General features: G+C 39.4%; 1 protein-coding gene across 3 annotated transcripts; it reads left to right on the top strand.

Annotated features, from left to right (window-relative positions):
- The first annotated feature begins 424 nt into the window (after nt 1-424).
- LOC133447684 (centrosome and spindle pole-associated protein 1-like) lies at nt 425-26,399 on the top strand. Of its 3 annotated transcripts, none has more exons than XM_061726413.1 (28): nt 425-491; nt 1,246-1,372; nt 4,815-4,887; nt 5,047-5,174; nt 6,165-6,230; nt 7,937-8,169; nt 9,712-9,812; nt 10,835-10,931; nt 11,080-11,137; nt 11,788-12,065; nt 12,878-12,990; nt 13,109-13,250; nt 14,537-14,651; nt 16,167-16,314; nt 16,405-16,545; nt 16,682-16,794; nt 16,996-17,145; nt 17,866-18,006; nt 19,144-19,257; nt 21,424-21,490; nt 21,695-21,821; nt 23,386-23,522; nt 23,603-23,731; nt 24,096-24,136; nt 24,234-24,294; nt 24,842-24,954; nt 25,046-25,127; nt 26,034-26,399. In XM_061726413.1, the coding sequence occupies exons 2-28, from the start codon at nt 1,274-1,276 to the stop codon at nt 26,201-26,203; spliced, it is 3,237 nt and encodes a 1,078-aa protein (XP_061582397.1). In that variant the 5' UTR covers nt 425-491; nt 1,246-1,273; the 3' UTR covers nt 26,204-26,399. The 3 variants fall into 3 exon arrangements, with proteins under 3 accessions (XP_061582397.1, XP_061582396.1, XP_061582395.1); XM_061726412.1 differs by having other exon boundaries at nt 7,934-8,169; nt 14,540-14,651; XM_061726411.1 differs by having other exon boundaries at nt 7,934-8,169.

The raw sequence follows: 26,399 nt of genomic DNA, 5'->3' as shown, positions 1-26,399 counted from the left end.
ATTTGGTTAGAACCTGAATTGACATGACATGACATGAACACATTGTTATCCAGCAATTCACTTTAATACAAAATAACAAAATGAACTGAATAAAATAAGTATCTTTCTTAAACAGAAACCTGTCCTGCTTAACTTAAAATTGTATAAATTAATATAAAACAATAGAAATAAAGCAGAACATCCATTCTGTAATAGTGCACATTTTTAGAGCAATAACAAAAGTGCAAACATAAAGTCTGTAGAAAACATATTTGTGCCTCAAAGGCCATGACTGTAGGCTACAGTCGAGCAGAAATTGCAACTTATATTGAATTTGAAAATAAAAAATTGAGCCACTGGTGGTGAAAGTACAAAATAAAATAGAGGACTCTATTCTCTCACGTGGTATTTTATTTTGAAGTTCTTGAGCGGAAGTATTGACTGGTTTAAAAGAGACTCCCAGGACTAGTCTGGTCTGCAGTGAAGGAGTCGCTCCGTCTCTGGTGAACCAGGTGGGTTTCTGGATTCTTACCAAAGTTGACGCGAGTAACAACGAAGCTAAAGCCCCGTGTGCTTTATTTCCGCTTCTTATTTCCGCTCCTGCTCGGTCCTGTTTGCTTTCTCAACGTGGAGCTTTTCCTTGGAACCAGCTAACACATTAGCTAAATGAAGCTCAAGTTTACTCGAATTAACATTTAGTTGCGGTTCGCTTTGGTTCCGAAAGGCCGTCTTATTGCCCAAGAGTGTGTGTTTGCCCGGTTAGCTGCTGAGCTAACGCGGCTATCGCTGCTGCTGGGGGTGACGCTTCTGCCGTTGCCTGGCAACCAGGTTCATCCTGGCCGTTGGATGGCAACCAGGTGTTCTGGCCGTTGCCCCTGACAACCAGGTGTCCTGGCCGTTGCCCCTGGCAACCAGGTGTTCTGGCCGTTGCCCCTGGCAACCAGGTCCATCCTGGCCGTTGCCCCTGACAACCAGGTACATCCTGGCCGTTGCCCCTGACAACCAGGTGTCCTGGCCGTTGCCCCTGACAACCAGGTTCATCCTGGCCGTTGCCCCTGACAACCAGGTTCATCCTGGCCGTTGCCCCTGACAACCAGGTTCATGCTGGCCGTTGCCCCTGACAACCAGGTCCATCCTGGTGAGATCAGGTCTGGCCGACCACAAGCTCGTTCTGGTCCACTGTCTTCTTCTTCCTTTTATTATATATTCCTCCCTGTTTGCTTTGGATAAATGAAGGAAAACCCCAGCGTTATTCTGTGCTCTTAGCTGGGGTCGGTAACTTTCCCAAGTGGAGATGGAAGACGAGCTGGAGAACTTCATCCGAGAGCGCAAGGCGCGAGTGCTGGAGGACAAAGCATATCTGGGACCAGACCCTCCCTACATGGAAATCAAGGTGAGGATGAATGAGTCCTTTAGTTGTTTTTTTGGAGGTTTGCCCTGGAAAGGAGAGGAATGAAGGTTAACCGCAGCAAGACTATATATTCTTTGTTTTGTTGTTTTGTTTTCTTCTCTTGAATTGTTGTTTTTTACATGTATAAAATAAATCAAATCAAATATGTGTGTGAATGAGAAGAACCCAAGTGAAAGAGTGAGCTTACAGGGAGTAGAGTTAGAGAAGCTGGAGGATTTTAAGTACTTGGGGTCAACGGTTCAGAGCAATGGAGAGTATGGAAAAGAGCTGAAGAAACGTGTGCAGGCAGGATAACAGAGTTTCAGCTAAAATGAAAGGAAAGGTGTACAAACCTGGTGAGAGCAGCGATGTTGTTTGGTCTAGAGACAGTGTCACTGAGGAAAAGACAGGAGGCAGAGCTGGACGTAGCAGAGATGAAGATGATGAGGTTCTCTATGGGAGTAACCAGACTGGATAGGACCAGGAATGAGGACATCAGAGGGACAGCACATGTTAGAGGCTTTGGAGATAAAGTCAGGGAGGCCAGACTGAGATGGTTCGGACACGTCCAGAGGAGAGAGAGTGAATATATCAGTTGAAGGATGCTGAGTGTACAACTGAGATGCAAACAGTGTACAACAATCAGTCATTTCAGTTCACAACCTGTGCAACATCAGCAGCATAGTACAGTCATGTGTCATCAATAACAACAAATGACAGTTAAAGAAAAAGTTAGAAAGATAAATAAAAAGAAAACAAATAAATGAATACATACAAGAAAGAAAACCTTGGTGTGACAGACTTCATAATATCTCGCATAAAATGTGAATTATATTTGTGACAGCTTAATGATTGAAGATCTCAGAATGGATATCCATCATTGATATACATTTCTTATTTGTAATTAACTTAAGAGACTTAAGATAACAATCAACTTCAATCAAAAACCACTTAAATAATGGAGAAGAGTTTTGAAATTTGCATTTATGGATGTGAAATTTTCCTAATAAAAAATAAAGATTGACAGTGGTACATAACTTCTTTTCTTTGCAGCTGCTTGATTTTAGCACACGTGCTGATACCCCAGATGACATGGCATTTAAGGATGTTCCTCAGAAGATTTTATTTAAATTTAACATTTTTACAACTATGAAAAAGTTGTTACATCCACATTTTTTGTGTAAAAATAAAAATCATCTTTTAGTGGTGGGTCTTGGTATTAGGCCCATACAACCTCAGGCAAACAACAATACAATTTTTTTCCACCATGTCATTCTTTATCAAACAAAAAACAAAACAAAATAAAGATAATTTGAGCAGTACCAACTACCCCTATAATTCAGGAGCTTGTAGATCCATTTTTAGTTTCAATCATATGAAGTTGTTTGCTGCAGGATTTTAGCGGTCTCTTACGTCATAGTGGAGGACTTTGGTCCATTTGTTGTCTCAGCATTGCTTTAGGATGTGGAGGTTTTTGGGTGTTTTCTTATGCATCATCAGCTGATCTCTGTACAAGACTCATCTGGAACATTCAGGGGTTTTAACACAATGCCAAGAGGGAAAAAAATAAGCAATGGTCTAAGAGAAGCAATTAGTCTACACTTAAACTGGAAGTAATTCTAAGTTTAACATTATAAAGGAGCGTACTCACAAGTGAGAATTATTTAGGACTTCCCAGGGGTGGATATGACAGCAAATTTACCCCAAAGTCAGACTGTGAATTCTCAGAAAAATGCAAGAAAACCACAAACTTGTATCTTGGGTCTTGCAGGCCTAATTTAGCATGTTAAAGTCAATGACTTTGACTTGTTTTGCAGCCACAGGAACTTAGTGGAGGGATCTTGTGTGTATGTGTTTTTTTTTGTTTTGTTTTTTTCAATTGCGTGCATACAAACAAAACGAAAATTCAATAAAAAAAAAAAACAGTTTGAGAACAGAACCATACAAACTGTAATTAATCTTTTAATAACTATGGCACCATCTAATGGGTATCCTTAATTAATAAATAGATAAATAACATTTTATTGTAAATGAAATGATTTATTCATTGAAATGTTAAGTTTTATTCGTGTATCCAAAAGTTTTGTTTGCAAATCGGCTTTGCTGCTACTACTGTACCAACACCAGCGTCAATGACGGAATAATAGAGAAAAAAGATCGATATGACTAATGTTGGGTATCTGAATAAACACCTGTAATCTCTAAAGTTTAGCGTCTTGGATAACCCATCAACAGCTCCAACAATGAAAATGTTGTGCCAAACAACAGATGAAATGTTAAATAGCACTTCTTTTTTTTTTTTTTTTAACAAAAGTAAACAAACAAAAATCATGCAGTTTGAAATGGGAAAATTAAGGTGATTTAAATTCACCAACTAAAACATGAATCCTGCTGGCAATAAGACAGGAACTTTGGGGAAAATATACTATGCAGCTCCCAAAACTTAGATTCTCAGGCAAAAAATGTTGTGAACGTGTTTGTTAAGCAAATGTTTCTGATTTAGATTGAAATTGAACAATTTCATTGCAATTAAAGTTTAATCCAACAAATTAAACTTTAAACATGATCCAGTGAGAGACAGAACTCACAACAACATAAACCGTTTTGTTATGCTAAAAACCTGGTAATTTGCTCAACTGGGACAAAAAAACATGTTTCAGGAGAACTTCAAAATGATCTTGCTTGCTAGAAATGTCCAATATTGAAAGGTAAAGTATTCCAGATGGAAGCAGCCTGGCTGAGGGTTCAGCAGCAGCTGGTTCGTAGGCCTCAGAGCTCCTGCTGGAGTACGAGGCTTTACCAGTTCCCACGAGAAGGGCGGCGCCGCGGGCCAGTGTGGAGGCCAGAACATGGGAAGCTTGGAAAAACACTTCTTTTTTTTTTAATATCTTTTTATTTCACAATAATTTTCACAATTCACATTTTCACATGCATGATTTCTATTATACCCACATTCCTACCCTCCCCATAATTACCCTAGGGAAAGAAAAAAAAAAAAAACATACATTAAGGGAGAACAAAATTAAATAAATATTTAAAAAAAAAAAAATACCGGTAAATAAAAAAATATATAATGGCAGCAACAGCGATATCAAACTATATATATATCCATACATGCATACAAACATACATACATATAAGGCACAAGTTCGAAAATAAAGATACTCATTGGTCCCCTTTGGAAAAATTATCCAGTTTTGAGAATAATGGGAACCAAAATTCTTGAAAAATATGAGCACGGTTGTATTTTTCTAAAGTTAATTTTTCCAATGGTAAAAAAACTGAAATTTGATCCAAAAAAAACTTGAAAGTTGGAGGGGAATCATCTTTCCAAAGTAAAAGTATGCATTTCTTAGCGAAGTATGTGATCATGATTAATATCCTGCTTCTGTGACGAAATATTCCCAATTGGGATCCATCACTTTTGTCTGTTTTTGATGGACAGGCCAAACCATGTGAAGCCTATGGGTCAACTTTTAAGGAGAGCCCCCCGCACATATTTACAACACAGGAAAAAGGTAGGATCAATTAAGGTATTAAAATTGGGAGATGACTTTGATCTGTTTGATCTATATTAACTCTGCATCTTGGTAGTGGAGTGGTTTCCTGGAGTAGACGTTTGTAATTAATTGTCTTTCTAAAGTTGACGTGGTATAAAAAGTCTCTGTCTCTATCAGATATCAATGGCTCTGTTTTGCAAGATGACACTTGCGTTGTTGGTCTACCCCTGGGTGTGGATTATGAGAAGAAGAAGAAAAAGCTGCAGCACGAGCTCCGAATGGACTACAGGCGCTACATGACCCAGGTGACTCTCATGTCGTCACATGACTGATGAGAACCAGGCTTGGTTCTATATTTGCCAATGCTGCTAATTTTATTCAGTTTCAATACACTTGAAAATAAAATGTCACATTTCTCACATCTTGGCTATGATAATTCAGTCAGTTCCTAGATTAGTGACCAAAGCGATCGCTCAGTATATCCAATTGGAATTACCTTTCTGGAGTGAATATATCTGACTCCTCAGCAGCTTCCTACATCCCATAAGCCTCTTTCATGCAGAAGCTGCAACATCAGCACTAAAAGCCAGGCTCATTGAGCCTTGGCTGTTCTGCTTTAGTAATTCACACAGACCAAGTAAAGACAGCTTTATACCCCCCCGACTCATCCAAATGACAGGAGTGTCCATAGCAACAGCAGGGTGAACCACAATGCCAGCTTGCCCTCACACATTTAGCGCCGCCCCCTATTGTTTTGCCTTTATTGCTGGGTCCCATGTGAAAATGAAACGTTATACCACTGCGTGGTAAAAGAGAATACTGGTACAAATGTCCCGCCTTGAAACGTTCTCCGTGGGAGGGACAATAGTCTGTCTCCATGTGTCCAATAGTCTGAAAAGATCCTGTCACAGTTATTTTTATCAGGCATTTAGTCCAAAGTAATTTATTCTCCAGTAAATCAGGCACCTGTTTCAGATGACTGGGGCCCATTTATTATAGGAGATATTTAACCACATTGCTAATTCTACTTTTTATTCTTATATCTTTAACGATTCAATGTGTCATCAGTTTAGCTTTACTACATATTTAACATGAAGCTGGTTCACAAAGCTTCTTTTGGTGCAAAATGTCACAAATGTGACTACAGACTACAGTAGAATATCTAGCAAAACGGTCCTCTTAAACAACACATTGAGATTTAGTTTGAAGCTCTTGCTTGTTCAGTAAGTGTGTGCAGTGTTTAAGTGTCTGCTTCTCCATTCTCAATGCTGAAACAATCCGTTTTTGAATCCTAGAGAAAGCACTTTAACTCTGGTGATCCTGGATCTTTCCACCTGTGTGACAACAGGACGTCCATCAAGGTACATCTTCTTTCATGATTTCACATTACTGAATGACAGAATAAACATTCACAAAAGAATGACGCGATTGCTGGTTATTTTACAGATTTAGCAAATCTAAAGAAGGACAGTAGTTAATTGTATTTTGATTTATTATTTTTTAATGTCTTTTTCTTTTATTGGATGACTGCTATAGTGGATGATGGAGCAGAGTAACGTGTAACTTTTTAATATTCATATATTATTTTGAAGGACATATTGAGTGATTCAACTCCTCTTTGTTTGTGAGGTGAAAAGGGTAAAAGATAAAAAGATTTCAAAACTAACTAGTGATTGAACATTGAAGTGGAATAAAGATTTACTCAAAGTTGTGCATGTGCGTGTGTCCTGAAATAGAAAAGCAGCTGATAAATAGGATGAAAAAGTTGGCAAAATAAATCAACTAATGTTTAGCCTTTCCCACTTTAAGTGGTATTGCTGCAAATTTAAATATTTTGGGCCACGGCTAATGACCCCACACTTGGATTTTAGATAAAACAATATACAGTGGGGAAAAAAGTATTTAGTCAGCCACCAGTTGTTCAAGTTCTCCCACTTAAAAAGATGAGATATACCTGTAATTTCCATCACGGGTATATCTCATCTATGAGAGACAAAATGAAGAAAAAAAATACAGAAAATCACATTGTGTGATTTTTTTTTTTTTTTTTTTTTTAAAGAATGTATTTGTAAATTATAATGGAAAATAAGTATTTGTTCATAACAAAAGTTCATCTCAATACTTTTACGTTATATACCCTTTGTTGGCAATGACAGAGGTCAAATGTTTTCTAAGTCTTCACAAGGTTTTCACAGACTGTTGCTGGTATTTTGGCTCCATGCGGATCTCCTCTAGAGCAGTGATGTTTTGGGGCTGTCGCTGGGCAACACAGACTTTCAACTCCCTCCAAAGATTTTCTATGGGGTTGAGATCTGGAGACTGGCTAGGCCACTCCAGGACCTTGAAATGTTTCTTACGAAGCCACTCCGTCATAGCTCTTTGGTCTTGGCCATAGTGGAGTGTGGAGTGTGACTGTTTGAGGACAGGTGGACAGGTTGTGGACAGGTTTATTTTATACTGATAACCAGTTAAAACAGGTGCCATTAATACAGGTAACGAGTGGAGGACAGAGGAGCCTCTTAAAGAAGAAGTTACAGGTCTGTGAAAGACACAAATCTGGCTTGTTTGTAGGTGACCAAATACTTATTTTACCCAGGAATTTAATTAATTCAGTAAAAATCTACAATGTGATATCCTGGATTCTTTCCGGGATGTATGTAATGTATATGTAATTATGTTGTGATGGAAATCTTGAAGTGGGATGGTGTCAGCCCGATTTTGATCGATTTGAAAAGACGTCTATTTTTCAAAATTGTAGCCGATATGCTGAGGTCTTAATGAAGGTCGGCGTCATATTCTGGTCAACATGGAACAGCGATACAGAACACAGGCCCCTTTTCCAACCGTACAACCGTCCATCTTCACATCTCAGTTCAGTTTTAAGGGGATCCCTCCACCCACCTCTTCCACAGGTGTTGTGTTGACATTGGTGTTATCATTTATTATGACCCACTTCTGAGGTGCACCAGATGCAGTAGAACTTGTAGTTGAATCCAACTTGACTTCACGCGTTAAATAATAAATTATGTTTATTGTATTCTAAAATGGTGTGGTTTTTCTCCAGCAGCAGCCACTTGAAGGGCAGGCAGTGTTTCCCCAACAACTGCGGTTGCAGAGTGATGCAGCCACTCTAACAGAAGACGGGAGGTTGTTTAAAGAAGACACAGGGCCGTCCCCGGTGCTGCTCACGCATCCTGACTGGAGGCAGAGGCCAGAGAGAGAGTTCAGAGATGAGCTGCTGCTGACCCAGGGAAGAACACACGCTGAGGACAAGAGCCAGTCCAGGAAAAGGGATGGCGGGTACAGACTTTGGCCGGGTTTCCCAGATCCAACCTCTCTTAAGGATTTAAGAGAGGTTCAAAGAAGGTTTGAACTAAGAGAGAACCCTAAGATACGGGTGTTTCCCAGATGACTTCTTAACACCGTTCTTTAGTTTCGCTCTTTCAGAAGCTCTTTGGAGCAGCTGTCCGATTCTGAAACCAAATGAATCGATGCCAGGCAAATCGATCACCGATCACTATCAGCGCATTTTCACACGCAGCACTGCTACCTAACGCACTAATTCACTGCTGCCTGTGCGTTATAATAAAAAATTAAGATGATAAATATAATTCAATGACCCTTTTTCATCCAAACGGTGCGTTACTCCGTTATTTCTGGCTACAGTGAGGCTTTTTTTCCCCACACGCAGAAACCGGGAGGAAACGGGGTGGGCGTTTGTGTGTGTTCAAAAACATGAGCCAAGAGAAGGCGAGTTTCGCAAATCGCAACGTGGAATTACAGCAAACCCTGGTTTTTCGCAGGGGTTATGTTCCAAAAAGAACCCGTGATAAGTGAAATTCTTTTTACAATTATAGAGCGCTTCAGATTGCAGAGATCAGCCCCGCCTCGCACGTATTCCTGCTCTTCTGAGACGCTGCATCCCGACTCGCGCTGCAGCGTCTTTTTATCCTAAACCCAGCGGTGCAGGTTTTTTCAAGAGAAGAAAATAGTTATGGGTCGTTGTCTTCGCTCTTTTTTCTTCTGGGCAAAAAGATTCTTTAATATAAACCGACACCATTGATTATATTTGAGACTGTAATGAACGATTCATCAAAGGCTCCTGTTCTTCAGCTGCTGCTTCCCTGTCATCACACGTAGAAGTGCTCGGGCTCGGGCACGGCGCAGGTGTCCCGGTCTGACAGCCCGGTCCGACACGTCCAGGGGACTGAAGTGCTGACGCACGAATGCGTTCATATAAACAGTTCTGCTTCGCGCGGCGACGCGGTTGATTTGCAGCGAGAACATGCTGTATAGCAGCCAAATTATCAAATAAATGATATTCATGATGATCGTTTTATTTGTGCGTAAAGCATAAAGCATATACAGGAACACACTTGTTATTCCTTATTTTTCTTTTTTTTTTCCTTTGCTGTCACCAATAAATGCTAAACAATATAAATCTAAAGTATAAAATAGATCAAAATTTGTGCGGGGTGCATTGTTTTAATATCTCATTGCTTGGTGTGATATTGATTTGCCTGACGCGGCTGGATCTGTGAGTCTTTGTTCACTAAGATGGTTGTAAAGAATGGGTCAGCAGCATCTTTCATTTCCTTCTTAATGAAAGAGATACTTAAGCTAAGAGCAACTCTGGGAAACGCGATTTTCTTTCACAGGCTCCTTAAGAAGGTTTGAAAGAAGTCTTTCGCTGTTAAGAACTACTTAACTGATCTGGGAAACCCGGCCTTTTTCTTTTATATGATTTTGTTTTTAATGTTTCTGTTTGAGTTTTTGAATATATGTTAAGTAAACTACCCATTTCTCATTGCATTCAGTACGCTTCTTATGTTTCTTTTTCAGAGACGAGCGGGACAAACCAGGGGCTCATATGATGGAAGGAAGGAGATTAAGAGCACTTGGCAAAACTGAGAATGCTGAGTTTCTCACTGGTCTCATTATAGGTAAAAAGACTTGCTTATAACACTTAAAAAGACTTTAATTTGGAAGGTTGGAAGTACAGTATATTGTTGCAGTCTTTATATCAGACAAGTTTATTATTAGAACTGACTGAACAAATCAATGGAAATGTTTTGCTCCTTTTCTAAAGGAAACTTCCCAGTCACAGGCTTTAGCTGGTAAAGAAATTCACTGCATCACAAGTCTATCCCCTTTTACTGAGTAAAGTTGCTTTCGTCAACGAAAATTATGACTAAATATCGTCGTCAATGAACCTTTATCACTTGAGGAAGACGAGACGCAACGGAAATGCTGGTTATGTGACGATTACAATAATTAAATATATAATGCAATATCGTAGATAAATAAAAACACGACTAAAATGTAGATTACAAAATAAAAACTCTGCTAGAATGTGTCTTCATTTTCGTTGACCAAAACGAGACGAAATGTTATAACAGAGATCCTTAAGTTTCCTCTGGTTTAGTCTTTAAACCAGTTTAGTCTTTAGTTCTTTGGATACACTTTCCTACATAGACGTGGAAAAGAAAACCCAATGTGTCGTGGAAAAAGAAAAAGATGGTGAGAAATGCAGAAAAATAAATGTTGTAAACTCAAATTAGAGTCTTCTGTATCTGTAATGAATGTATTCTTGGGTCTATAAGGTAACAATAATATAATAAGATAACCTTGCTCAGACGTTTAGTCGACTGAAACTTGACACGACTAAAAGGAGAATGAAGGTGACTAAAACTAATATAAACTAAAATGATAGCTTGACCCAAAGACTAGACTAAAATTGAAGCAGGCTGGCAAAAACACGACTTCACTGGCTTTAGCTAGTAAAGAAATTCACTGCATCACAAGTCTAACTCCTACCAGCAACCTTCTTGCTTATAGGCAACAGCAACAATGTTTTGGGAATTAACTTTACAGCCAGTCATTTTTGTAAAGTGAAGGCTGAACTGGCTCTTGCCTTATTGTCTAGAAAAGGATCTTTTTTTGAAATCTTGTCCCATAATTTCAGGAGCAGCAGATACGTGTGAAGCTCTGCAGAAGAGGAAAGAGCGCTACAGGCGGGAGCTGGAGGAGCAGATAGCTGAACAGCACCGCAACAAGAAGAGGTACATCTCTCATGAGTCTAATGAGAACACCTGAATGTTGTAACAGTGTTGGCAGCAGGAACACACATGTAATGCAACAGTAGCTACATTTGAGATGCAGTGTCAAACTTGATAAGTTTATAGATCCATAATTGTAGCATTTCTGCAGGGAGAAAGATTTGGAGCTGAAAGTTGCTGCAACGGGAGCAAATGATCCTGAAAAACAGGTCAGCTTGCATCTAACAACAAGCCGTGTACAATCTGGCTAATACGGAAGAGTATTAGGGCCAGGCAGGAGAAAAAATTAAAAAATATATTGTAGAGGAGGAAGATTTTTTTTTTTCTTTATGGCCTTCGAGAAAAAAGTCGAAATGTCGAGAAAAAAGTTGAAATGTCGAGATTAATGTTGAAGTAAAATTTCGAGAAAAAAGTCTAAATGTTGAGGAAAAAAAGTCAAAATTTGATGACGATGCAGTTGCATAACTTTAGAAACGTACCCTTAACGTTCCACTCCAAGGATGTAAGTTAGTTAGTTAGTTAGTTATGGCTGCTGCTGTATAGCTGTCAGAGTCACTCTGCTAACTGGATTTGATGGGCCAGAGGAGACATTTCCACTTTATTCACAAAATTGTATTTCAACTTTATTCTCAAAATTTCAACTTTATTCTTGAAATTGTATTTCAAAATTAATCTCGACATTTCGACTTTTTTCTCGACATTTCAACTTTTTTCTCGAAGTGCACAATAAAAAAAAGATCTTCCCCTCTCAAATATTTTTTCTCCTGCATGGCTCAATACTCTTCCGTGGGGTAAGGTATGCATTCACAGGACTTTTTTTGTTTGTTTTAAACCATTTGTATCTTTGTCCACAATCCAGCCAGACAGAATCAGGCAGTTTGGACTGAGCAAGCGAAAAGGTCCTCCGGTTAGTCAGCTTTCAGCACCGCAAGAGAGTGGATCCTCATCCAAGGCTGTACTCTACAACGAGGAGACTGAAGCTAACGGAAGGGAAATGCCTCGTCTGCTGCCACACGTGGCCTTCCCGTCCCCGTTGCTGGAGTACAGCTCCAGCCTCAGCCGGGGGGACGGCGGCCCGGCCCCCAACAGCCCGTCTGATGCCCCGCACTCTTTCCACAGTGACACAGACATGGCCAGGTAGTCCTTACATTTAAACACGGCTTCATTTATATTCTTTAATCCTTAAAAAAGGGCAGGTTCAGAAAATGCAAACATTCTTATTTGGGTATTGCTGTTGGTGTAAAGATAGACTTTGCAAGTGAGCCCCGGTAGTCCTTCACATAAGAAACAGGACAGATTTCCTGCCATTTTTGTGCAATAAAAGCTACTGTTTTTTTTCCTGATATTGCTCATGTGGAGGCACATATTTTGAATCGATCAGAAAAGAAACATCTGCAAATGGGAAAACTACTCCTATTGTAAGATCGTTCAAGGCAGTGTTCAAGATTCAATTCTTCAACCTATTAGAAAAGGCAAGGCAAGTTTATTTGTAGAGCACAATTCAACACAAGGTAATTCAAAAAGTGCTTTACATCAACATTAAAAGCAGCAAGACACAATTAAACAGTAAATAACAAATAAAATGATAATAAAAGAGGTAAAATAATAAAAAGCACAAGTTGTTAAAAAGTAAGGGCAGTAGAGTCCAGCAGGTACATCTCATTCTTACAATGGCAAGAATTACGTTTCTATACGGTCAAAACGTACAAAGACCGGGTCAAATACACTATTACAAAAGTAATCTGTGCCGATTCGTTCGGTGAATCAGACCAATTTAACAATTCTACGTCACAATGCCTGCATTTAGGGCTTATCCATAACTTTGCGCGTTTTTCAAAAATCATAAGTATTTAATTTAAGAGTATAATACTAGGATGACTTGGGATTTGTGAACAGTCATTAAGCCACGGTGGTTGGATAAATGAATCCTGCGTTGTCTGTGTCTCTAGAAATCCTGTGTTTTTTCCTCGTCCTTCTGTGAGTGAAGCTTACAGAAACCTGAATGGGGAATCCCATCACTACTACAAACCCAGAAACACGGTTGACCCCAGTATACCCTACTGTAAGTCTCAGTGTCTTACATTAAATAAAATCTTTGTCATTGTCATGCTTGTTAAAAAATGTTAATATAATTTCAATAATATTATCACTCCAAGTTTGTGTTTACCTCCTCCTTCTAGATGAACGTTTAGCTCTCCCTGGTGCTGGGTTTCCCGTATCCTACTGGACTGCACCATACGGGGGAGCCGTTCCCAGCCAGTTTGGCCACCAGAACCATCACACCCAGCACAGCGGTTGCACTTTTCCTGAGTCTGCAGTTCAGTAAGTTACCCCTCATGTTGGAAGATAAGCCCCCAAAGTAGCAGTACTTTCATTAGGGCTGGGCATGCATTCAAATGTCAAGAATCAATTCCATTCTGATTCTTAAGATTCAGAATCGATTATCAAGATTTGATTCGATTCTGATATTGATTTGAGTTAGTGTTATTAAACATGTTTTTTCACCTGTTGCATGAATTACATGTGTGTATAACTATATATACATATTAATACTAGTATTATATTGAGATTCAACAGTATTGGCAGCTAATGATGCTGTAAGGACCAATCACCTCCCAGAATGCTGATAGAACTGCTTTCAGAAACATTGTGTGGGTCAGAATTATCAAACAGATCCAGGGAGGAAACAGAGGACGTATGAAATCGGTTTTATTTTTTCCCACATTCCGTTTTAATTTTTTTTCTCCATTTTCAGTCTTTTTCGGTTTTTAATTTTTGAGAATTTGGTTTTTAGCATTTTATGCAAATGTAACCCCAAGACAGTAAAATAATGAAATATAGACAATTTATGCAATTATAACTGAAAACTTTAATGTTTTCATACCTTTAAACATATTTAAAGGCTTTAATGTTTTCATATCTTTAAACATATTTAAAGGCAAAAACATGGCAGCAGTTATTCTCGTGTCCAACAAAACATCCTTTTTTGGGGATAAACAAAAAATACCAAAAGTTGTAATGTAATGATGAAAAAACAAATCAATCTTTAGACATAGGAATCTATTTTTGGGATTTAATATGAGAATCAATGTAGAATCAGAAAATCTATTTTTTTTTTTTTTTTTTTTTCAACATAGGCCTAACTTTCATTTTTTTTTAATTTATTTTTTTTAAACCTGGATACAGGCATCTCTGTTTTATAACAACCACTAATTTAGTGTCTGTCTGTTCAAGCCTCAAAAGTGTAAGACTGACTGTTAAAATATTCTATTGTGTTTAAAGCCTGTTTAGAGTCTAGACCACTTGAAACTGCCCCGGCCAGTATTTTCAACAAAATCCTTTTATCAGATGCAGCATCAGTGTAAACCCTCGGTGCAAGTTAAATAATATCTTATTGTTTTCCAGGAAATGTACTTACTTAAAATACTTACTGTTGGCCCACGCCTGCGTAGAACTGAACAGTATAACAAGGATTGCAGTATATACAACTAAGTATCAAATTTGACTTCATGAGGGTCTTCAGTGGAATCATTCAATGCCACTTTGACCAAGTCGACATGTGGACACGATTTCTTCAGATCTCAACAGTAATTCTGCAACTGTGTTAGCAGGTCCAACAAGGAGACTGCTTTTGTGGATCCCCATGTTGGGTCTTTCCCTCCAGAGAGACCCAGATCAACAAGGGACAACATCCTGAACTACAGAGACGCCCTCAAGCAGCAGGTAAGACGACTTCAGAAACGGGGAAATCAACTACAGAAAGTCTTTGCTTGTTTCGTTCCACAGATAACCCTCTTTACTGCTGCCATCATCCACAAGATGATTATTGTTCCAACTTGGAGTCTAGTCCTGATGATTAACTCCTGCAATTGTTGCATAGTTAAGACATAAAATGAACATGTGCAAACATTCAGCAGTAGGGAAACAGTATCTCCTGGGATCAGCATGCAGTTTGCAAAAGATTACAAGGCAAAGTGACCAAAGAACGGGCTTGTGTTTCGCTGAGTCTGAGTCTGTGGTGTGTTGGCAGGAAGCTTTCAGACAGGGGAGCGCCGAGCCTCACCAGGTAAAGTCCATGAAGCTAGAACTAGAGGCGTAGAAGTACGTTACCCCTTAGTTCACTGGTGGCTTTTGTAGGACTTGGTGTTAGAAATAGTCCTTCCATCTTTCCCTCTCCTGCTGTTCTGATGTCAAAGGTTGGTCACACCAAATGTTGATGAGGTTTATATTTTTCTTCTGTTCAGATACACACATACAGACATATGTATATATTTAATGTGTATTTATACACACATATGTTGCCAGGGCCGGCCCACGCCTCCCTTGGGGCCCTCTATTACTGCCAATAACACTGATTATTGATCATTCACACCACCTATAAACTTATTTCATGTTCTTCCCTGTCATCACAAATCGACTTGTAAAACTAGAAGTAAGAACTTTTTGTTGTAGTTAGATTGTAATCCACAGTGATTAAGACCATGGAAGTAGACAGCAGATTAACAAACTTTCAGCAATAAATAAAATGTCAAAGAGCTGCACAGTTGCAGCAGTGTTGTTTCCATCATCCTACTGTCAGCCTGCCAGGTTTTTACCCATCTATGGTTTTTAGTCTGAAATGGAGCAAATTCAGCTACAAGAGCGGCCTGGGGTTGATTTACACTTAATATTTAAAGTGATATAGAACTAAGTGTGATACTGAGTGTCATCTACAGTGTAGACCTACTAAAAGAAACAAAATAATCAAATGGATCATTTATAAACCATTTACTGTAAACACGTTATCTACTTTATTTTTGGTTTTAAATAAACTGCAACAGCAATGTGCAACAACAATTTGAAGTGGAACAACAATTAAGTGCAACAACAAAGTACTACATAAACTAGAACTATAATTAAAATCACTCAACTTAGATAAACAGTACCTCGTCAATATGTTCTCCATATAAGAATAAATTCAAATGCACAAAAACAGACATTATTAAATAGAATAAACAAATAAAATCAAACAAATAGAGCCGAGAGGCAGTAGTCTACTCTAATCTGCTAACATACAAGTGTTGATGTAATAATATTAATTCTTGTTTTTGTACAATAACATACCTCTTGATAATGAATGAATCATCACTCACACATAAAAAAATAATTGTATTTTTTTAACTCTTGGGGGCCCCCTAGTGATCACGGGGCTCTAAGCAGCTGCTTCGTTCACTCATACCTCTGTATGTTGCACTGCAGATCCAGGAGCAACAAGAGCGCAAGTGTCAGGAGAGGGAGGAGGCAGCGCAGTACGAGGCCCGGCTGGAGGCCGACATGAGGAACCACCTGCCCTGGGGGAGAGGGGGGGGAGGAGCCCCGCTCAAGGACAGCAGTGGAAACCTCTTCGGTGTGTCCCTTTTTTAAAATTTGAATACTGATGTCTTGTTGGGTAAAAAAACGATGTGTAACGGCTTGGTCTTGCTCTTCACTGGACCAGCTGACCTCAACCAGATGCACAAACTGAACGAAGAGGCTTACAGCAAGCCGGAGCAGTGGCTGAGGAGAGCCAGGGAAGCTCGCCAGGCAGAACCGCTGGTACCGGAGTGCAGCAACCACGACACCGCTGACAGGCTCCCTGGTAAACGGCCCTCTTTTTATGGACAAGCATTGATTTGCCGTCAGATGATTTTAATATTCCAGCTGCACTTTACATGAAAAAGTGGAAAACATCTGTTGAAATTGAGTTCATGTTTGCTTTTTCTCTCTTTTTGAAGGCTTCACTCATGTCCAAACCCCGCAATTTCCCCGGTGCAACGTGTTTGCTAACCACCCCAACAAGCAGCGGCTCCAGGAGCAGGACAAGTACAAAGCTTACCTCAAACAGCAGGTATAAGATTAAGCAGCTGCTTTTCCCTGAACCTCCAAGGTGCTCCTCAGTAATCTGTTGGTGAAATAATAATAATAAAGATCTTTAAAGTTTAGCACGATAAATGATATTTCGTCTCATTCCAGGCAAGAAAATGACCTCTATTATTTAAAGTCCATTGGTTCTTGGTAACTTGTCTCTTTAAATTGCATGAATGTGTAGATCGAAGAGAAAATGTGTAAAAAAGCAAAGGAGAGGGAACAGATCAGAATGGAGGAGGAAAAAGAAGAGAAGAGACTGGCAGAGCAACGGGCACGCATCCAGAGGGAATATGAGGAAGAGCAGGAGAGGAAGAAACAGAAGCAAATGGAGGTGAGCGGACACATTTTCAACACTAAACGTTTATGTTAACTTTAAAAAGTTAAGAGTTTGATGAACATTACTGGTTGATCTGGTCAATTCAGAGGCTCCTGAACAAAGGGGTGCTACTGTGATTATTGGAATTATGTGTGTGTCATATATATATATATATATATATATATATATATATATATATATATATATATATATATATATAGTGTATGTGTGTCAAACATTGTCTGTATCAGTATATACAGACAAGTGGTCATACTTGTGAATTAATTATTTATTGAATAAATTAGTTGAAATGAGAATGATATTAAAAAAAATTACCAATAAACCTATCAAAATCCAATAAGCAAATTGTTTACTCTTAGAATATTTCAATGACTAAACAAGTCTGTTTTTATGGCTCCACCTTGTGGGATAACAGGAGATTACAGTATTTTTTGTTCCTCTCGGCCACTTGAAAAGCAACAACTGTATGATTCCCCACACCTTACAGAAATCCTGATTATTTAACCGAAAATCTTTCGTCATTATGACTCCAACTGCAAGGAGCTGCAGACGTGCGAACAGTCAACGTATTCTGAAAGAGCGGTCACTGCTCAGCTGGTCCAGCGTTGTGTAATCCCCCCCCAGAACCCATAGAGATGGATGTACTGGTGGGGGTGCGTCGCCTGATCCCCCTCATGATCAAACCGTCACGTGCATTGCTTCTCTCTTTTTCAGCAAAAGGCCAAGAATGAGGAACTGATTCAGCTTGCTGAACAGACAAAAAAGGAAGCAGAAAAGAAAAGAATGGAGATGGAAGAGAAGGAGAATGCAGCTCTTCTGAGACAGTATGAGAGCAAGAGACAGACACGGGTGGAGGTCAGTGGAAACTCCCCCTCATCTGAAGGGTCATTACTATCCTGTTATTGTATTATGTACAACCAGACCAGTCTGACATGGTTCACTTCACTATGGGACATGGTCAGGACAACTTATTGGATGTCAGTTTGTGGGTTTGTTTGTTTGTTGGTTTAAAATATACAGAGACATTTATATAAACATTTCTGTAAATATGCCAGTTTAGCCAAGTGCCTGGGGCAGGTAACATGAGCACAACAGCATTAAAGGCAAGGCAAGTTTATTTGTAAAGCACAATTCAACACAAGGTAATTCAAAGTGCTTTACATCAACATTAAAAGCAGCAAGACACAATTAAACAGTAAATAACAAATAAAATGATAAGAAAAGAGGTCAAATAATAAAAAGCACAAGTTGTTAAAAAGTAAGGGCAGTAAAGTACAGCAGGTACGTCTTATTCTTACAATGACAAGAATTACGTTTCTATACGGTCAAAACGTACAAAGACCGGGTCAAATACAGATTACAAAAGTAATCTGTAACAATTCATGCAGTGAATCAAACCAATTTGACAATTCTATGTCACAATGCCTGCATTCAGGGCTTATCCATAACTAGTGTAACTTCACGCGCTTTTCAAAAATCACAAGTATTTAATTTAAGAGTAGGCTTAAATAACAAATAAAATGATAAGAAAAGAGGTAAAATAATAAAAACAGTACATCTATTTATAAAATGCATTGCATACGATGCATTATAATAGATACAATAAAATATTCCCAGGGCAGATGGTCACACACTTGACTCTCTAAAAACCATAGTTTTACATTTCTTTTAAAATGAAGGCAGCATTTATTTAGTAAGAAAGTAGTTTATATTTGCATTGATGTTCTCGATTCTGTTTTCCAAATCTCTTGAGACCGCAGGTGTTGCTCTGATGAGGAATATTTTGAAGGTGTAGACAACTGAGGTTTAACAGGTTCACATACAAATGAACGCTATATCCCATGTATTTCCATTTCTTTTCTTCATGTTTGAGGATTGGGTGACTTCAGGTCTTCCTTCCTGTCGCTTGTAACCAGTCCTTGGGAGCTTGAAATGCATTAAGACAGTGGACAGTAAAAATCAAGTTTTTTAACTGTTTGGTTGCGTCTCCAGGTTCACAGGGAGCCTTCGCCTCCAATTCCTGCTCTGCAGAAGAAGCCTGGGCACCACTGGGGCCCCCCCAGGCCCCCCACTGTTGAGAGCCAGCGCTCCACAGCCCCCATGTCTGTGAGTCATGGAAACAACACAGTGCCTTGAAAAAGCATCCACTCCACTACGCTTTTTACATGTGTTGTTACATTACAGCCTTTAGTTTAATGGTTTTTTTTTTTAAATCTGAATTAATTGTGATGGATCAGAACACAAAAGTCTGAGTTGGTGAAGTGAAATGAGAAAAATTTATACATAAAACTATTTTTTTAGGAATAAAAAAACTGAAAATTGGCATGTGCATATGTATTCACCCCCTTTTATTATGAAGCCCATAAAAACCTCTGGTGCAGCCAATTTACTTCAGAAGTCACATATTTAGTGAAATGATGTTCAACTGTGTGCAAAGTGTCACTACAAATAAACACAGTTTTCTGAAAGGCTCCACAGGCTGCAACACCTAAGCAAGAGGCAACACTAACAAACACTGTCATGAAGACCAAGGAACTCTCCAAACAAGTCAGGGTTAGGTTATAAGAAAAAAATATCCAAACCTGTGATGATCCCCAGGAGCACCATCAAATCTATCATAACAAAGTGGAAAGAACATGGCACAACAGCAAACCTGCCAAGAGACGGCCGTCCACCCAAGCTCACGGACCGGGCAAGGAGAGCATTAATCAGAGCAGCTATGACTACTGACTCTAACATACTAGACTTTACACTAACTAGAGGTTTACTAAACACTAACTATAGGCTTTACTAAACAGAAAGGTTTTAAGTCTGGTTTTAAAGGTGGAGGTGGTGTCAGCCTCCTTAACCCAGATTGGAAGTTGGTTCCATAGTAACGGTTCCTGATAGCAGCAGACCGTCCTCCAAATCTACATTTAGATACTCTAGGAACTACGAGTAAACCTGCACTCCGAGAACGGTGAGCTCTGCCAGGAACATAAGGCACTATCAGATCATGCAAATATCATGCAGCTATCCGTTTTGGGCTTTATATGCAAGTAATAAAATTTTAAATTGGATTCTGAGTTTTACAGGTAGCCAATGGAGCGACGCTAACATTGGAGAGACGTGGTCTTTCCTGCTGATTCCTGTCAGCACTCGTGCTGCTGCATTTTGGATCAGCTGGAGGATATTCAGTATTACTTACTTAGACATCCTGCTAATAACACATTACAATAATCTAATCTAGAAGATACAAACGCATGAACTAGTTTTTCTGCATCACTCTGCGAGAGGATGTTCCTAATCTTTGTGATATTACGGAGATGGAAAAACAAAGTCTTACAAACCTGATTAATATACAATTTAAACCACAAATCCTGATCCAAAACAACACCAAGGTTTCTCACAATTGTACTGGAAGCCATCGTAACACCATCTAATCCCTTCCTAAGATGCTCTGGACCAAAAATAATAACCTCTGTTTTATCAGAACTTAGAAACAAAAACATTTATGGACATCCAGTCCTTGATGTCCCTGAGACATGCCTGAAGTTTAACTAACGGTTCTGTCTCATCCGGCTTCATAGACAAGTAGAGCTGCGTATCATCAGCATAACAATGAAAGTGTATGCCGTGATTCTGGATTTTACTTCCCAACGGCTGCATGTATAAACTAAACAAGATTGGCCCTAGCACTGAACCCTGCGGAACACCATAACAGACCCTTGACTGTTCTGAAGAAACCTCATGTACATGAACAAACTGGAACCTGTCAGATAGATATGATTTAAACCAACGTAGAGCTGTCCCTTTAATCCCAACAACATGCTCTAACCTGTGCAGTAAAATGCCATGATCTACAGAGTAAAAGCAGCACTGAGGTCCAGTAGAACCAGTATGGACACTAATCCCTTATCTGAGGCCATAAGAAGGTCATTCGTGACTCGAACCAGTGCTGTCTCTGTGCTACGATGCATTCTGAACCCTGACTGAAAGACTTCAAACAGATAATTTCTGTACAAATAGTCACATAACTGTCTTGAAACTGCCTTTTCCAGAGACTATGTATACTCTACACGTTTTTCTCATTTCACTTCACCAACTTAAACTATTGTGTTCTGATCCATCGCATAAAATTTAGATAAAAAAGATTGAAGTAAAGGCTGTATTCTAATGAAATCTGTAAAAAGAGAAGGGGGGGCGGGGGGGGTTGCGTTCTAGGTACTGTAGGAAACATTTTGCAGGAGTTAGTGCTTTAATTCCTCTCTTTCTTTCTTTTTTCTTTTTAAGGACCGGTCTTTGTCCGGACTCCAGTCCCCTCCTGTCCCTGCCTGCAGGAACCAGCTCAGAGCTGCAGGTACTGCAGTCTGTCCTGGTTACGTTTGTCTGCTGGACCACGTTAAAAAATGCTTTGACAGTTGAGCTTGTTGCACCATTTCTTAACTCAAAGATTCCTGCTTACTGCATGTTTCTAGTAACTAAATGTACAGTATGTGGTATTGAGAATGGGTAGTCTCAGTGAAAACATGTTCAGATAGAGCTGATATGTGTGTGTTTCCAGGCGACACCAGTGACGTGTTCAGCGGGCTGTCAGCGCTGCGTCGTCAGCTTCAGAGCGAACAAAAACGTCTGGAAAGTCATCTGGAGCAGGGCGACTGGGAGGAGTTAGACTCGCCAATGAGCATCAGGTCAGACCCAGTCATGAGCACATCTCTCTTTAACTGATGATGATAATGATCACTTTAGATAAAACAATGTAAATGTGCACTTCATCCACATTTATTTCAGTACTAACTGTATGACTTATTATCCACACACGGATACATCTGTTGATACGCTTTTTTATTAAAGAAGATCAAAGATTACAGTCGTCAGTGAAATAACTTGGAACTGGCAAAAATAATGACAATTTATTTATGAATAATAGATAATAAATGATTTTTTAAGACTCCTTTCACGACACCCGAGACCGTGCTGGCAGGTCCAACCTTATCATCCTTCTACCGATGCAGTTAACTCACCATCCCTCCTCTGGACATGTCCCAACCAATCTTAGTCTGGCCTCTGACTTTATCTCCAAAACCTCTAACATGTGACGTCCCTCTGACGTCCTCATTCCTGATCCTCTCCATCCCTCCATCTCCTCTGTTTTCATTCCTGCTGCCTCCAGCTCCTGTCCTCCTCCTGTCCTTTCCTCACTTCCATTGTTTCTAAACCAACATCCCTGGTCTCAACAGCATCTTGTACACTTTTCCTTTCATTCTCACTGATACTCTTTTTCAGGGCCGGCCCAAGCCTCCGTGGGGCCCTAAGCAAAATAAGATTTTGGGGCCCTCTATTACTGCCAATAATACTGATTATTGATCCTTCACACACCCACTATAAACTTATTTCATGTTCTTCTCTGTCATTACAAATACACTGTTAAAACTAGATGTAAGAACTTTTTGTTGTAGTTAGATTGTAATCTACAGTGATTAAGACCATGGAAGCTACAACAGATTAACAAACATGCAGAAAAATCTTTCAATGAATATTGATCAAAGTCAGCAACTGCCCCTACTGGCCACACAGAGAAGCAACAGGTCAAAGGTCAAAGAGCTGCACAGTTGCAGCAGAGTTGTTTCCATCATCCTACTGTCAGCCTGGCATGCACTGCATAAACAAAAAATCTTAACAAGAATATTTGTCTTATTTCCAGTTAAAATGTCTCATTTTTAATCAAAAAATCTCATTACACTTAAAACAAGAGTCATTACCAGAAAAATAACTTATGTTATTACGTTATTACGTTATTTGACAATTTTCACCTGTTTCAAGTAAATTTTCACTTGAAATAAGTAGAAAAAAAAGATTTATCTTCTCATTACAAGCAAAAAAACGTGTGTTTTTAATCTGAAATGGGAGCAAATTCAGCTAAAAGGGCGGCCTGGGGTTGATTTACACTGAATATTCACAGTGATATATTTTATCTTTCCGTTTTTTTCTCCTTCATCCTCTTTTCTCTGCTCCTGACGGATAAGTCAGTTTTTGGTGGGCCTTCAACCTATTCCTCAGATGTGAAGTGCCGTGCGCAACAATGCCCGGTTGAATGAACACATGCAGAGCCAGTAGTCAATATGCTAGCAGTATCTACTCTAGTCTGTTAACATAATATTGTTGCTGTAATAATATTAATTATTGGGGGTGCAGTGTTACATGGTCAGTCCTCAGAGTAACAGTTGTGCTCTGGTCTGGTTCCCACCTGTCCAGACCCCGGGAGTATCCAGCGGTGGATGTGTTTGACATGGCCAGGCTGCGGCTCCAGGCTCCGGTTCGAAGGCCCAACTCTAACGTCGGCCACAGAAACCCGTTTCATGTTCACGACAACCTCCCGCTGAAATACACGGGTAACTCACCGTACTGATGGCTCTCTGCCTCAAACCAGCATTTCAGCGCTGACCTGTTGGCCATCGTGTGTGTGAGACAGATGCAGGACTGCGGCTGGGCTGCCGTGACGACGGTGGACTGGAGGACAGAGACGGGGCCAGCAGGAGGAGCCAGGACGACAGAGACTCGTACCAGCGCTTCAGCAGCCAGAGGTCCACGGCCCAGGATGGTAGGAATGTTCTCACTGTTTGACTGCTCTACCAATTTAATACCTGTATGAACATACGAGTAACCCCTAACTTGTAAAATACATGTTTGTGATCAAATGTTTTATTTATATACCTTTTTCTTTTTTTTTTATTATAAACAGTGGCATCCACAATGATGTCAAACAAACATTATACACATATATTCTGTACTGTTATGGAGGATAATGCAGTTGCAACCTGTTGCCAGAAGTTTGCAACAGGTTGTCATTCCCAGACCAGATGCATGAAGGTTCCTGCTTTAATCTGAGAGCAGCATGTACATAAAGAAAAAAATCCATGTTTAAAGGCCATGAAGGACTCTAATCCAACGTCCTTGTGTTGCAGATTATTTTGACCTGTCCCCACCAGAGCAAAGGGATGATCTGGTAAGAAATTAGTTTTCTGACATGTAACTGATATGTAACTTTGAACATTTTGTGGAGTTTAATGAGTTTAATGTGGGTGAGTTGATGTGTGTTTCAGAGGAGTGTGAGCAGGGGATCTACAGGTGGTCTTCTACTCGAGTCAGATAGCGCTTTTATTGGTAAGTAATGGTGGTATTGGTAATGGCGTGGTAAGAGCAGAGGTGCGTGCTCTTGCATACCCTAAAAACATTCCTCCTAACCTCTTTGCCTAGTACTGACTACGGAAGATTATTAGGGCCATGCAGGAGAAAAAATATTTGAGGGGAAGAGTTTTTTTTTTATTGTGCACTTCAAGAAAAAAGTCGAAATGTCGAGAATAATGTTGAAATACAATTTTGTGAATGAAGTCGAAATTTTGTGAATAAAGTTGAAATACATTTCAACTTTTTTCTCGAAATTGTACTTCAACATTATTCTCGACATTTCAACTTTTTTCTTGACATATTGACTTTTTTCTCAAAGTGCATAATGAAAAAAAAATGTTCCTCCTCCAAAATATTTGTATTTTTCTCCTGCCTGGCCCTAATACTCTTCCATACACTGACTGGTATAGGATGTGGTTCCAAAGCTTAATTATGAAGGAAGCGGAGCTGCAAATGTATGGGGATGATTAATATGTTTTGAACTGTCTGATTTTGACTGTGTGTTGTGTGTGTTTGTGTTGAGACCCCCTCGGCGACGCCTGTCCTGCAGCCCACACTCCAGAACTGGAGGCCATCCATCGCCAGCTGTCGGCCAGGGAGAGGAGGAGGCTGGCTAAACGCTCCCAGGGCCCCCAGGTAGTCTGCAATTACAATCTTTATATATCAGGAAATGATATAAAACCAAAATCCACCTTTGACTGTCTGTATTTTTTCTTTTAACGCCCAGAACCGAGCTCCGTCCAGCCGGGCCTCTGGGCACCGCAGCGACTGCTTCACCTACTCCAGTGAGAAGCAGGAAGCAGGACGAGGTGAGTTGAGGAGACACAACTCTGTAGGTTCCCTGGCAGAACAGTTAATTCTGATGGTAGACATCGGGGGATCCGTTCAAATGTCAAGATTCTATTCGATTCGATTCCGATATTGAGTTGGGTTACTGTTATTTAAAACTGTTTTTTGAGCTGTTGCATGAATTATATGACTGTAGTAATGCAACATATTACTACTAGTATTATATTGAGATTCAACAGCAAGTATTGGCAGCTAATGATGCTGTAAGGACCAATCAGCTCCCAGAATGCTGATAGAACTGCTTTCAGAAACATCATGTGTTCCAAACAGATCCAGGGAGGAAACAGAGACGGATGAAATCGGTTTGATTTTTTCCCACATTCCGTTTTTTTTTTTTTTTTTTTTAATTTATTTTTGAGAATTTGGTTTTTAGCATTTTATGCAAATGTAACCCCAAGACGGTACATAAAGTAATGAAATATGGACAATTTATTCAATTATAACTGAAAATGCTTTCATACCTTTAAACATATTTAAAGGCAAAAACATGGCCCTAGTTATTCTCGTGTCCAACAAAACATTCCTTTTTTGGGCATAAACAAAAAAATACCAAAAGTTGTAACGTAATGATGAAAAAAAAATCAATCTTTAGACATACGAATCGATTTTTAGGAATCAATATGAGAATCGATTTAGAATCGATTTTTTTTATTTTTATTTTTTATTTTTTTTCCTCCTCTCCTCCCTCTCAACACAGGCCTGTACTTGTATCATAATTTGCATGACATGTGTAAATCCTTTTTAATTCCTTCTTCTTTTTTTTTAAAGGATGGATAGTTTACATGGAAATGTACAATTCAGAATAGTTTCTTGTTTCGCTGTGATGGGTTTGTGATTGTAACGGTCCACCTGCTTTTGCTCCCCAGGACCCCGGGGTGCTCCTAGCGAGGACTCTCCCTTCCAGCCTTCCCCTTATAGTTTTGACCACCGGAGCTCGCTGGAAACTCTGGCCACAGATCCCTGGATGCGGCCAAGAGCTTCAGGAACACTAAAGCGTTTGAATCAAGCCCTGAGGAGAGAACGTTTGATCACGTAACACAACTCACCAAATCACCGGCAAGCTTTGGTTTGTGAACCAACTGAACTCATTGCTTTTATGACTAGCTGAAAAACTAAGGTATTTTATTGTTGAAGTAATAATTTTAAATAAATTATATATTAAATGAGATTTTTTTTTAAGTTTTGTGTTTACATTGTTTCATTCCTTAGGGAAAGAAAATAAACTTATTTAA

The sequence above is a fragment of the Cololabis saira genome, chromosome 7, assembly GCF_033807715.1.
Source record: "Cololabis saira isolate AMF1-May2022 chromosome 7, fColSai1.1, whole genome shotgun sequence".
NCBI classification, from domain to species: domain Eukaryota; kingdom Metazoa; phylum Chordata; class Actinopteri; order Beloniformes; family Belonidae; genus Cololabis; species Cololabis saira.
This window is presented reverse-complemented; position numbering and strand designations above follow the sequence as displayed.